The sequence below is a fragment of the Drosophila elegans genome, unplaced genomic scaffold (assembly GCF_018152505.1).
Source record: "Drosophila elegans isolate 14027-0461.03 unplaced genomic scaffold, ASM1815250v1 contig_208, whole genome shotgun sequence".
Taxonomy (NCBI): domain Eukaryota; kingdom Metazoa; phylum Arthropoda; class Insecta; order Diptera; family Drosophilidae; genus Drosophila; species Drosophila elegans.
In genome coordinates this window covers 20,522,839-20,535,401 of record NW_024545578.1, presented here as the reverse complement: position 1 = coordinate 20,535,401, position 12,563 = coordinate 20,522,839, and the positions used below count along the sequence as shown (strand labels likewise).

The window sequence follows — 12,563 nt, the reverse complement described above, 5'->3', positions numbered from 1 at the left end:
TTTTATATTTTTCACTGTACATTAACTTTCATCGTTGATAAGTTTTTAACTCAATTGGCACATTTTGTTGCAGCAGCACCGCCAGGAGTCACAGTCACCGGACTACCACCACCGCTATGCGAGCAATGGCAAACTGCCCCGGGCTGTGGCCTCTACCAATGGCAATGCATTCTCCACCGGCACCGGCACCACGCAAACGGTCACCGTGGATGTGCACCACCTGAGCGGAGGAGCCGTGGCCTCCGCCGCCAAGCAGCTGATGGCCCACGGCAACGGCATCAGTGGCCACAGTCGCAGCAGCAGCCTGAGCCACAACATCCATGCGTCGGCCTACAGCGAACTGAGTGCCGCACCACCGGCCTTTGCCACTCCGCCCACGCGTAGGCGGTTCTTCAACCACAAGAATCTGCGCAGTGCCCTCACTGGAGGAGGTAATGGAGGATCTGGCGGAGGATCAGGAGGAGGAGGAGGAGGTGCTGGCGGAGTGGGCGTCGGCCATCGACGCACTGCCTCCAATGGGGGCTGTCCCATTGACACGGCATCAATCCTATCAGGCGGTAAGTTCAGAACGGGGGTTCAACTGAGGGTCACATTCGAGCGTTGGCATACAAAACTTGTTTAATTCTTTTTGGGAATAGTCACTTATTTAAAGACAATTTTATTGAGAAATAAGTAGATCCCTTAACTTGGTAAACATATTTAAATATTTTAATAAAGGTAATCCCATATAAATATTAAATAGTAGTATAATAGGCACCTATAATTCAAATTCACAAACAACTTAATAGCGCAAATGGAACCCAAACTACCTCGAAAAGAAAAATCATCTTAGCATATAATATAACATTAAAGGTAACCCCATTTAAAGATTAAATTATAGTTAGACGTGTAAGTAAAGTACAAATTTAGGAGTCCAAATGGAACCCATTTGATTGCATTCCCAAAACAACATCGAAAAGAAAACTCACCTAGCATCCATCGTTAGATCATCCGCATCAGCATCATCACCATGACAACCAGAATGTGGGCAAGGAGTCGAATGCCCTGAACACATCGACCTGCTCGGATTCGGCGGTCACAAGAAGGCGTCGCAAGAATGTGAGCAATCACAACCTGAAGACCTCGGCTCGCCATGGAGCCAGCAGCGAAAATCGCCTGAACAGGCTCAGTTTGGCCGGAACATCCGTTTACGCCGGTCATTTGTCCTCATTGGTCTTCGGCAAGATCAAGTCCCTGTGGAGCGTCAACTCCTCCAACTCGAGTGAGGCGGGACTGAACCAACTAGCAGGCATGGCTCCGCTCCTCATATGTGCATCCTTCTTCAGTTCCAGTCGTTTGCATGCTGCATCACCATTGTTGTCCACTAACACCTTGTTTTAATTTTTTTTTTTTTTCAACCTTTAAATAAGACGTTTTAACAAATTAATGAGTTTATCAATATAATATATATAGTATAAAAATATATATTATTATTATATAATACACATTACAGTTTTTTTTAGGGCTATTGTAAAATTTTATCAAGAGATTTGTCAATTGAAAGGGTTAATTTTTGAAATATTTGATATTCGTGTTCCCAAGCAATGTTAACTTTTGAACATAAATTAAGCACTTAATTCTTAAGTTTTTTATATTCTTGAATAAGTGACGATATTTTTGTTAATTTTTTATTTTTTTTAAATTTGAAAGGTAATAAAATGTTTAATTTAACGCAATTTTTTTATATTATTTTATTTCACACTTTTTGGAACTCAAAATAAATTTAATTTCTTAAGAAGAAATACTTTTTGAAACTATCTTCTGTCATTGGCAAAAAATGTTAATATATACCTTTTACATTACGGTATAAATATATTTATCATATTTAATTATTTGGGCAAATCTATTAGTTATTGTAATTTATATACCCTTTAAGCAATTTTTCATTGCTTGTTAATTAATGTCCACTTCAAAAGTATAACCTTAAGTTTACTAATTGATGTTTAATAATGTTTAGTAAATTTTTTGCATGCTTACCACATGTTGGACTCCACACCTAATCCTATTTGTTGTGTATCTCCTTCCGCAGGAAGCGACGCCCTGGACCACCACGCCTCGCTCCTGAACGACAAGCTGCAGAAGGACCAGCTGCACGCCCGCCTCGGCCTGCTGCTCAACGATCCCGGCAGCAATGGCAACAGCAGCTCCAGCGGCAGTGGCTGCGAGCCCATCTCGGCCCACTCCACGACCAGCACCACCAGCAGCAGCGGCGTGGGAGCGGCCAGCACCACCACGAGCGGATCCTCGCAGAACGTCAGTCCGGAGCAGACGCTGGCCAGCGGCGGCGGGCTGCTCAGCGGCAGCCAACTGTCGGTGGCCACCAGTCACGGGCTGAAGGAGGATGCACTGAGTCTGTGTGGCAAGTTCAAGGCCGGCTGCTCCATGCTGCACGTTTACGAAGCGCTTCCAAGCAAGAGTCGCAAAGGAAATGTCCGGAGATCGACACGTGGTCAGCAGGCATCCGGTTCCAGCTCCTCTTCGGCAGCAGCAGCAGCGGGTATCCAGGGATCCAGGGTGACAGCCTCCACGCTGGCAGCAGTTCAACTGGCCCTCAAGCCGCTGTTTTTCGAGGTGCCGCTGCAGGAGCCGGATCCGCCGTACGTGGGTCGCCAGTGGCTGGTGCAGCAGCTGTCCAACATTCTGCTCGGCACGGAGACGCGTGTGGTGCTGATCAACGGACAGCCGGGCACCGGCAAGACCGCCTTCTGCCTGCAACTGGTGGAGTACTCCTGCTTCGGCCGCCGGCAGATGCAGGACGATCCCGATGGCATCTACAGCCAGCTCCAGCTGGGCGCCCACTGTGAGCGCATGCGGGGATTGGCCTCCCACATGGTGGGCTACCACTTCTGTCAGGCGGACGCCAATCTCACCTGCCAGGTGCCGGACTTTGTGCACTCCCTGGCCGCCCAGCTGTGCCAAGCGCCCCAGCTGACCGCCTACAGGGACTACCTGCTGTCGGAGCCGCACCTCCAGGACATCCTCAGTGTGCGCGAGTGCATCGCCGATGCGGAGCGGGTGATGAAGCTGGCCATACTGGAGCCACTGGCCCAGTTGCATCGGGCGGGCAAGATTCCCGCCAAGGTGGCCGTCATCCTGGTGGATGCCCTCTGCGAGGCGGAGTACCATCGTCCCGATCACGGCCACACAATAGCCAGTTTCCTCGCCCAACTCACGCCACACTTTCCGGCCTGGCTGAAACTGGTGGCCACCGTGCGGACCCAGATGCTGGAGCTGGTCAAGGCGCCCAGCTACACGCAGCTCACGTTGGACAGTTGGGGCCAGGCGCTGCAGCAGGACATGCTTGACTACATTGGCGCCCGACTGGCCGACAGCCCTGAGATCCGGTTGAACATTGGCGGTGGAGGAGGAGGAGGTGGCGGTGGCAGTGGAAGCCAGGCGGGCGGTCAGCCGCAGACAAAGTTCGTCTCGCATTTGCAGTCTTTGAGCAGGGGCTCCATGCTGTATGCCAAGCTCATACTGGATCTCATTGCCCGCGGCCAGCTGGTCATCAAGTCGTCCAGCTACAAGGTGCTGCCCGTGTCCCTGGCCCAGATCTTCCTGCTGCACTTCAATCTGCGCTTTCCCACCGCCCGCAGTTTCGAGCAGGCCGCCCCCATCCTCAACGTCTGTTTGGCCGCCCTATATCCGCTGACGCTGGACGAGATCTACTACAGCATGGAGGCGCTGGGCCACGGACGCGAGTCGCTCAGCTGGCCGGAGTTCATGCAGCGCTTCAAGCTGCTGGATGGGTTCCTCATCAAGCGGCTGGACAACACGTACATGTTCTTCCACAGCTCCCTGCGGGAGTGGCTGATGCGGCGCGACGAGGGCGAGTCCAACAAGTTCCTCTGCGACGCTCGGCTGGGACATGCGGCCATCGCCTTCCGGCTGTCCCGTCTGCAGGCTCCGTTGTCGCCGCAGCTCACCCTGGAACTGGGCCACCACATGCTCAAGGCGCACTTGTACGGCGGCACCAGTTTGACCCTGCTTTCGCCAAGGGATCTGCAATCGTATTGGTTGGCTGGAGCGGCGGACAACATCTCCTCCGCTTTGGGCGCATTGCGCAATGTGTACAGTCCGAACTTGAAGGTTTCCCGTCTGGTCCTCCTGGCCGGAGCTTCGCCAAATCACCGCACTGACTACATGGGCGGAGCTCCGATCCTCTGCATTGCTGCGCACGAGGGCATCCTGCCCATGGTCAGCTTGCTGCTGGAATTCGGCGCCGATGTGGGTCTGACCAACAGCCAGGGCTGTACTCCGCTCATCCTGGCCGCCATGCGTGGCCACTGCGACGTAGTGCGTCCGCTGGTGGCCGCCGGCAGCAGCCTCGGCCAGCTGGACATCACGCAGCGCTGTGCTTTGGTCCATGCCGCCCGGATGGGTCACCTCAGTGTGGTCAAGTACCTGCTGGCCTGCGACTGGTCGCCGCGTCCCCACTCGCAGGATGTCACCAGATCGGAGGCCCTGCAACAGGCACTGATTGGAGCCGCCGCCCAGGCGCATTGCAAGATCCTGGAGGATCTGCTGGACCTCAACGAGAGCGAGTTCGACCTGGACGTGAATGGCATGGAGCCGAGCAGTGGCGAATTGGCGCTAACCGCCGCCGCCCGTCACGGATGCGTCGATGTGGTGGCCATTCTGTTGTCACGCGGCGCCCAGATCGACGCCCGGAATCGACAGGGATACTCCGCACTGTGGCTGGCCGTCAAGGAGGGTCACTGGAGCGTGGTGGAGCACCTGCTGCAGCGGGGCGCTCTGCTGGACGAGCCGCTGGGCCAGACGCGCAAGACGCCGCTGATGATTGCGGCGGAGGAGGGCCATCTGGAGCTGGTGGACCTGCTGCTGGCACGAGGAGCGGCCCGGGAGGCGCAGGATCACGAGGGTTTCACGGCCCTCAGCTGGGCCTGTTTGCGGGGCCACTTGGCGGCGGCCAGGACGCTCATTGAACATGGCTGCAATCGCCATCACGAGGATCACAACGGACGCACCGCCCTGGATTTGGCCGCCTATCAGGGAGCCGCCAGCCTGGTGCTCTACATTCTCGAGCAGGGCGGCAACCTGGAGCACATCGATGTGCATGGCATGAGGCCGCTGGATCGGGCCATCGCCTGCCGCAACATCCAGGCCGTGCAGGTGTTCCTGCGCAAGGGTGCCAAACTGGGACCCACCACGTGGAGCATGGCCATGGGCAAGCCAGAGATTCTGGTGGTGCTGCTCAACAAGCTGCTGGAGGACGGCAATGTGCTCTATCGCAAGAATCGCTTCCAGGAGGCCGCCCATCGGTATCAGTATGCCCTGCGCAAGATCTCCGGACTGGAGCAGCTGCTCGAGAGGAATGCCATCTTTGCCCAGCTGCGGACCAATCTGCTGCTGAATCTGTCGCGCTGCAAGCGAAAACTTAATGTGAGTATATATAAAGGGATAGTAGAGAGGATTAACACAGAAACGTGATTAACCATTTCCCTTTCTTTTTTAGGAACTTGACGCCTCCATAGATTTGGCCACGCAGGCGATTGCCCAGAAGCCGCACAGCTACGAGGGTTACTATGCGCGGGCAAAGGCGCGCATGGAGCTGGGAGCGTTGAACGAGGCACTGGTGGACGCCAATGAGGCGATGCAGCAGGCCGCCCAGAGCGGCGTACTCTGCGAGGTGGTCGAGGTGCTGAAGCGCATCCAGACCGAGCTGCTCACCCGGATCACCATCAGCAGCGAGGATCAGTCCGGCAGGATGACCAGCGGCATCGGCGGCGGGGCATCCGTCGTTTACGAATCTCACCACGAGATCACCGATTTGTAAATGTCGATTGTTGTTGTGTAGTGTAGTGTTGTACTCGTCGTATCGCCTGCGAACTAATCGCTATTCTATAACTTAAGAGCTACCCTAGACCTTAACTCACTGCTATTTATTGCCTTCGAATTCGAATGTTCTTAATCTTAAAAACAAGCTAAAACTATTTTTGTCTCTTTAATTTTGTCTACGCATGTAAAAATTAGTTTTATCCGCTGATTTATTATAAGCATCAGTTCTTACAGATAACAAATATTAAATAAATGCGAATTTTGTTAAGAAAAGAGAACTTGTTTTCTTTCACAAATTATTGCAGACTTTTGGGGATATGCTTAATCATTATTGGGCTTTTCTTTCGAAATGTTTTCAAAATTGTGTTGCATAGTTTTGGGCTTGGTTTTTAATAACTTAATATTAAACAAAGTTATAAAAAATCTATAAGATCTCATACAAATTCAACGAACACAGACCAAACATATAATAATAAAAATTTTCTTTTGAGAACATCTAAGAGTATAATTAAAAACAAAATTTAAAACAAATGTGTAAACCTTAAGTAGATATATACAATTTAAACCTAATATATTTGAGGGAACATAGCATAGGAATGGAAAGTTGGACATGAAATGTGTGTTTCAGTTGAATACCAAATTCGGCAATAGGAAAATGAGAGAGCTACAAATGCTAAGAAGTATAGCATATTAATAAACTATGCATTGCAGGTTTAGTTGCCATAAATAAGATTTTGTGCCGCAACGTATACTTAAGTACATATAAATTTAACAATATCCTGATTGTTTCTAAGTAGTTTTTCCATTAAGTTTACTCAGTTCAGTTGGTTCCCCGGCATCGCAACGTACCCGATGCGACTGGACAAGCGGAGCTGCGATCTGCAAATGCAGAACATAGTCGGGAGCTGGAAAAACAAAAATGCAATTACACAAAGAGCTCAGAATCGGAATCAATTGAGATGGAGGGTGCTAGATGTGGCATTCTTGCTTTTGGAAGTAATCAAACAGCGGAACTGACTGCAAATGAAAGCGAAGGAAATGAGAAGCGTGAGTTTTGTTGTGCAGTAAGGATGATCAGTGTGGCGATGCTATCAAAACTAGGCTCACTTTGCTCCAAAAGGAATTCCAAGTCATCGGGGCAGTCTATCGTGGGAAAATCAATGTTGGTCGACTCCTTCAGTATCACACCGATGTCCTTGTGGGCACTCATTAAGAACAAGGGCACATTCGCCTTGGCGAGTTCCTTCTGCAACGATCCCATTCCTCGAGCTGCCGTGAAATCGAAATCTACAAGAAATAAACCATGAAAACAAATCTGAAATGTAATCTTTCATGTAAAAAACATACCGTGCACATGTGCACAATCCAGGACAACGGGAGCGGTTCCGTGGGTGGTCAGAGCCTTGGAGATTCCCGAGCGAACCCATTCGATGGCCGGGAAGTACAGTGAACTGTGCTTGGGTCGAATCAGAATGTAGTTAATGCCATTGCTGGTCTGCAGTTTGGACACACTCAGCACGGGTCGGGCTGCTCGGTAAACGAGGAAGGCCACATCGGCACTCACGCCCAGCAGGAGGCCAATTTCAACGCCCACCGCCAGGCTCATCACGAATGTAATGGCCCCCGGGAGCAGCTCCCGTCGGCTGCAGCGCCACAGCGGCCTGATGACCTCGAACTCGATCATGAATATCACCGCCGAGATGATGACCGCACTGAGGGCCGCCTTCGGGATGTACTGGAAGTAGGGTGCCAGCAGTCCCAGCGCCAGCAGAACCAGCACACTCGTATAGCAGCCTCCCAGCGGAGTCCTTACTCCACTCGCATGGTTGACGGCACTGCGCGAAAAGGATCCCGTTACCGGCATTGAGCTGCAGAAGGCGCCACAGATGTTGCTCATCGAAAGGGCAACCAGTTCACGCGTGGGACTCAACCCGGCTCCTCCAAAGGCCTTTGAGATGGCCACATTTCCCAGCACAGCAATAATGGGCAGTATTATCATGGAAGGACCCAATTCCGAGAGCTTAAATGGAGAGAAAATTGGGTTAACCACTGCAGTTCAACTAAATAAATTAATTCGAAAGCAACCGAATCAAACATATTAATTAAAGATTTTAATTAATCAAGATTTAACGGATATAATTCATTGTGCAGACTAAAATTGAGTTTGACAATTAATTATAATTTATTTGCACTTTCAAAAAAGAAAAGATAATACAAGAAGAAAGACAATTAAAAACCAGAAGTACTACAACAATAAAGCCCAAGAAAAACAAGTAAACCAAGACACTAAGTAAACCAGATTGTAGATCTTGATATACATTGTATAGGATCGCAAAAAAAAAACAATTATTTCTATGTTTAAATAAATGTTTTGTAAACTCACCATCTGCTCAAAGTTCTGCTTGATCTCGGTGCCATTTCTGTCTAGAATGGTAGTCTCGAATTTGGGCAGCGAGACGTTTGGCAGACCGCTCTTGACCTTTCCGGTGAGGATGTAGGGACAGCTCGCCATTTGCTCGCACGTGCTGTAGGCCAGCACACTGGTCACCAGCACCACCAGAGCATTCCGTCCGGTGGCTATCACCCAGATGCTACCGCTTATCAGCTGCTGCGTCCGCAAACTCCGGATTCTTCCGTCAAGTTTCACGTCTTTGAGTTTCTATGGCGATTGAAAATTGATTTTATTTTTTAGCTTATTAAATGGTTTATACTTTTAAAAATATCCTGTCAAGGCGGCAAGATCGTATCTTAATATAGTTTTTGAAAGGCAGCATTCTAAGGAGTATGAATGTATAATCATCTAAATTTAAACTTTCAACGCGTTTTTCTCGAAACATGTTTTAAAATTGCTGCCAATACAACTAAACAATTAAAATTAAAACTGAATATTCTTGAATGTATTTACTCTAAAATAAACTAGGATCTTTTTGATTGCTTCAAAATTTTATGTTGGGCATTGAAATAAAGACCATTTTTAACCCAAAAAAACAGATTTTTTTCAAAGCTACGCCATTTTGGGAATTTTTAATATTTTTTTTAATGATTGTACTTTAAACTTTATTGCCCATTTTAAATTTTTTAGGTTTCGGTTACTCATTCGGTAGGAATAATTTTAGTAGTTGTGGTACCTTTTTTGTTTACACCTCAAAACACCATTATTTTTCAATAGTTTTGAAAGAATAAACCGTGAAAACATACCTTCTTATGCCCAAAATACTTCAAAACTTTCTATCGAGTACTTTCTTTTAGAAAAATTTACAAAAATTACATTATTTTTTATGGGTCACACTGGTATAGCCCCTTAATAAATGCAATAACTTACCCGCAGCAGCAACAGAACTGTGATGGACACCAATCCCAAAGTAAAGTCGCCTTTCCGCACCTGATGCAGATTACCAAACACCGAGCGCATGGTGTGGATGAAGTCAGAGCCGGATCCTCCACGCAAGCCCAGTAAACCTTTTAGCTGCGAGGTGCCAATGATTACGGCGGTGGCGGATGTGAATCCCACAGTGACTGGCAGTGATATTAGGTCCACCAGGGCGCCCAGCTTCAGCACTGCCATGCCCAGTTCCACCACGCCGGAGATGAGGCACAGCAGTATCGCGTAGGCAGGACCAGATCCCAAACCGAAGCCAGTGTGCCGGCTGGTCATCAGTGCCAGCAGTGCCGTGGGTCCAATCGTCACCTGCCGGCAACTGCCGAGCATTGCGTACACGATGCCGCCCACAAAAGCCGAGTACAGGCCATACTGTGGCTCCAGCCCAGCCAGCGTGGCATAGGCCAATCCCTGGGGCAACACCGTGAGTCCCACCGTCACTCCGGCTATCAGGTCCGCCACTGCATCCTGACCGGTGTAGCCGTGCAGCCACTTTAGACCCGGCAGCAGGCGATAGCCCCAGTCCCTGAGGGTCATGTCTGATGAGTCTGTGGATTAAACAAAAGAAAATAGTTAATAATCGTAATTTGAAGAACAATAATAACAAGAAAACAAGGCATTAAAATGGGTTTAGCCGATGCCAAAATCAAATGCCAACATTTTAATGAAAAATAATAGAAGATTGTGTCACAAACTTTATAAGCAACACTTATTTTTGGGATTAAGCATTAAAAGTAACCTTAAATAAAATGACTAAAATATACAAAGCAAACGCCATAAACTATGTATAAGTAAAATGGAAAGAGAATACACGCAAAATATTAAACTTTCAATTCTTGATGAATTTTAAAAAATCGCAGGTTCAACGACTTACTTAGCATATTTGGCTACGAGAAGTCTGCGTGACAGACAAGCCCAAAAAAAAGGAGACGCCAAGAAATGTTATTACTAAAAAGCAAGTCGTAAATAAAACCCGAAGAATTCAGAAGAATAGAAGAAATACGAGTTTGTGGTATATCAACAAGAATAGGAACCAAACCCTTGATGATTACAAATGGCTCACTGTGAAAACTAGATTGTGTGAAATTAATCAAACTTATCAGCAAACTAGTTTGGTTCTGAATTCGTTTCAAACGAAATTGCTTTAATGTATCAATATCAATAAGTAACCAAAGTACGCCAGAAACTAAAAATGTTTATCAAAAAATTAAAAGGTTTTTCTTTTAAGTTTATAAGGGCATTTGTAGCATTTAATCGTGTACCGTTTTAACTTTAAGAGCTCTGTTCATTTAATATGAAATTGTTTGACTAGCTGTTCAGGGTGAGACCAAACCCAATAACACAACACTCCATTTCAAGGCATTTAGGCCAATTTCACACAACAACAATACAAGTCGAAAAAGTCTAACGTCTAAACGCAATGAATTATAATTTGTTGGAAACTCACGTAAATGTTTAAACAAATGTTTTGATGTTGTTCTCTGTTCGAAGGGCACGTTCTTTTCAAATAGCCAGAGTTCTTAATTCCTATTATTTACACTAAAAACTCGAAGCTCTGGAGCAGGTCAAATCGGTTAGAGAGCTGGCCAAAGACTGAAGAATAACTGATCGGTGATCACACGACTGCCTCAATTAGCTCAACAAGTGATAGAGTTAAAAGTATTGGTTCGGGTCGCTAAAAACGTGATCAAATTGCTCGATCGATAAAGGCAAATACAAACACGAGATATGTGAACGTTAATTGAGTTTTACTTTGTTTTGCTGACGATTTATTTACAATTTGAAGACAATAATAAAGCGTGAATAATTTGTTTGTTATGTCATACGTATACGCTATAATAAAAATAATATTCCATCATTTTATGAAACGAGTAGGTGGAATTTTATTGCACTATAAAAAAAAAAAAAACTATACACTGTAGATAAATTGATTTAACAACGCTTAATGCGGTAAACATTTGCTTGGATCATAATTGTCTAGGTCAGACATTTTATCACAATTTAAGCGTGATTAAATGGCATATTGTAAAATCATTTTGAGCTTTCAGTGCTGAATGAATTGTATTGTATATGTTATTAGTTCCGCCAAACAATGATATTGTGATTTGAACAAAGTAAACAATTCAACTGCGTTTGTTAAAATATTTGGACGTATGTATGTATTAGGTGATCAGTTTTTAATTTAGAATATAATTGGAGTGATATGCAACATTATTCAATAAAATGTTTATTACGTTTACAAAGGGAATGAAAAATGGAGAAATAAAGAAAAAAAGCTTTAAGTTAGGGTAAAGTTAAAAATAAAATATAAAAGTATTAAATTAAAATTCTCGTGGATCTAGTCTTACTTTCGCAGAACTATTCAATTTTGTTGACCTTGCAAATTCATTATCGATTAAATTCCAAAAGTGAGATAAGAAGCACTAGCAGTATGGAAATGTTTAACTGAAGTGCCTTATCGGCAATTTGTAACCGGAATTAATAAAGCATAAAAATGCGAAAAAAACGTGCAACTGTAAAGCGTCAAAAGTTTATTAACCCCTTGAAGAAACTGGTGAAATCCGTTCTTTCCTGGTTCATGGCAATAATATAATTGGAGAGATCACTAACATACATGTACGTATCTGAACATATATACATACATCATTGCCGATTGTTGACAGACGGCGAAATGGAATTCTGCACATTTTTTGTACTTTCTTTTTACCCACACATACCTAAAAAAATACTAGTTTTTCTTAAAGCTGTCATTTGTAGTAGTGTAGTTAAAGTAAACAAAACGAAAAAACAGGGGATCCAATTGTTTTGTTTATTTATAACGCGAGCTAGTTTTCGAAGAATTTGCAACAACAAATGGGTTAATGCAAAGGAAAGTGGCACAAACATAAAAAACACAAAAATAAACAATGCAACTCTTGTTGCTTGTTTTCTATAAGCTCTTATCACATTTATTAGCTTATATCACTTTATAATTAATCTTAAAATAGTAAGCAAAGCACTTTTACCGGTGAAATCGAATTAATGTAAATAAATTTGTTTTTTTCTAGAGCTGGGGCCAAAGTCGATTTTTGTCCGATATAATCGATGTTTTAACGAACAGCTGCAAGTCTAGGGTTGTCACAGCACAAGGTTAATTCACAATGCTGGCGCCCTCTAGGCGGATGTTAAAGCGAACTATCTGCAGTGCAGCATTTTACAGCACTGAAACTGATGCAGCGATTATATATTTTATTTGCAATTGTATCCAAACTAATGTAAAATTAATATACCTTACTTACTTTTAAAATTCAACACTTTTACACAGTCACACATTTCCTTAAAACTCAAAATTTAAAACAATTTCCCC

The 12,563-nt window shown here is 45.6% G+C and overlaps 2 protein-coding genes across 13 annotated transcripts in view; one reads left to right on the top strand and one right to left on the bottom strand.

Annotated features, from left to right (window-relative positions):
- LOC108142351 (protein TANC2) overlaps positions 1–6,111 on the top strand; it is a 60,822-nt gene extending 54,711 nt beyond the window's left edge. For 5 of the 10 annotated variants that reach the window (XM_017266141.2, XM_017266143.1, XM_017266144.1 and 2 more), the window contains 3 exons: positions 74–557; positions 2,069–5,442; positions 5,516–6,111. In XM_017266141.2, the coding sequence (XP_017121630.1) occupies positions 74–557; positions 2,069–5,442; positions 5,516–5,836 (4,179 nt within the window). In that variant the 3' untranslated portion in view covers positions 5,837–6,111. Of the gene's footprint in view, positions 1–73; positions 558–985; positions 1,289–2,068; positions 5,443–5,515 lie in introns of all 10 variants that reach the window. The other 5 variants (XM_017266148.2, XM_017266149.2, XM_017266142.2 and 2 more) reach the window with 3 other exon arrangements.
- LOC108142353 (sodium-independent sulfate anion transporter) lies at positions 5,942–12,306 on the bottom strand. 3 transcript variants are annotated; one of them, XM_017266153.2, is made up of 6 exons: positions 12,223–12,306; positions 9,161–9,765; positions 8,222–8,497; positions 7,186–7,858; positions 6,946–7,125; positions 5,942–6,743 (listed from the first exon to the last, which is right to left on the bottom strand). In XM_017266153.2, exons 2-6 carry the CDS (start codon positions 9,752–9,754, stop codon positions 6,628–6,630), a joined length of 1,839 nt encoding a protein of 612 aa, XP_017121642.1. In that variant the 5' UTR covers positions 9,755–9,765; positions 12,223–12,306; the 3' UTR covers positions 5,942–6,627. The 3 variants fall into 3 exon arrangements, with proteins under 3 accessions (XP_017121642.1, XP_017121643.1, XP_017121640.1); XM_017266154.2 differs by lacking the exon at positions 12,223–12,306 and adding an exon at positions 10,665–10,819; XM_017266151.2 differs by lacking the exon at positions 12,223–12,306 and having other exon boundaries at positions 6,657–6,855.
- Positions 12,307–12,563: the final 257 nt, after the last annotated feature.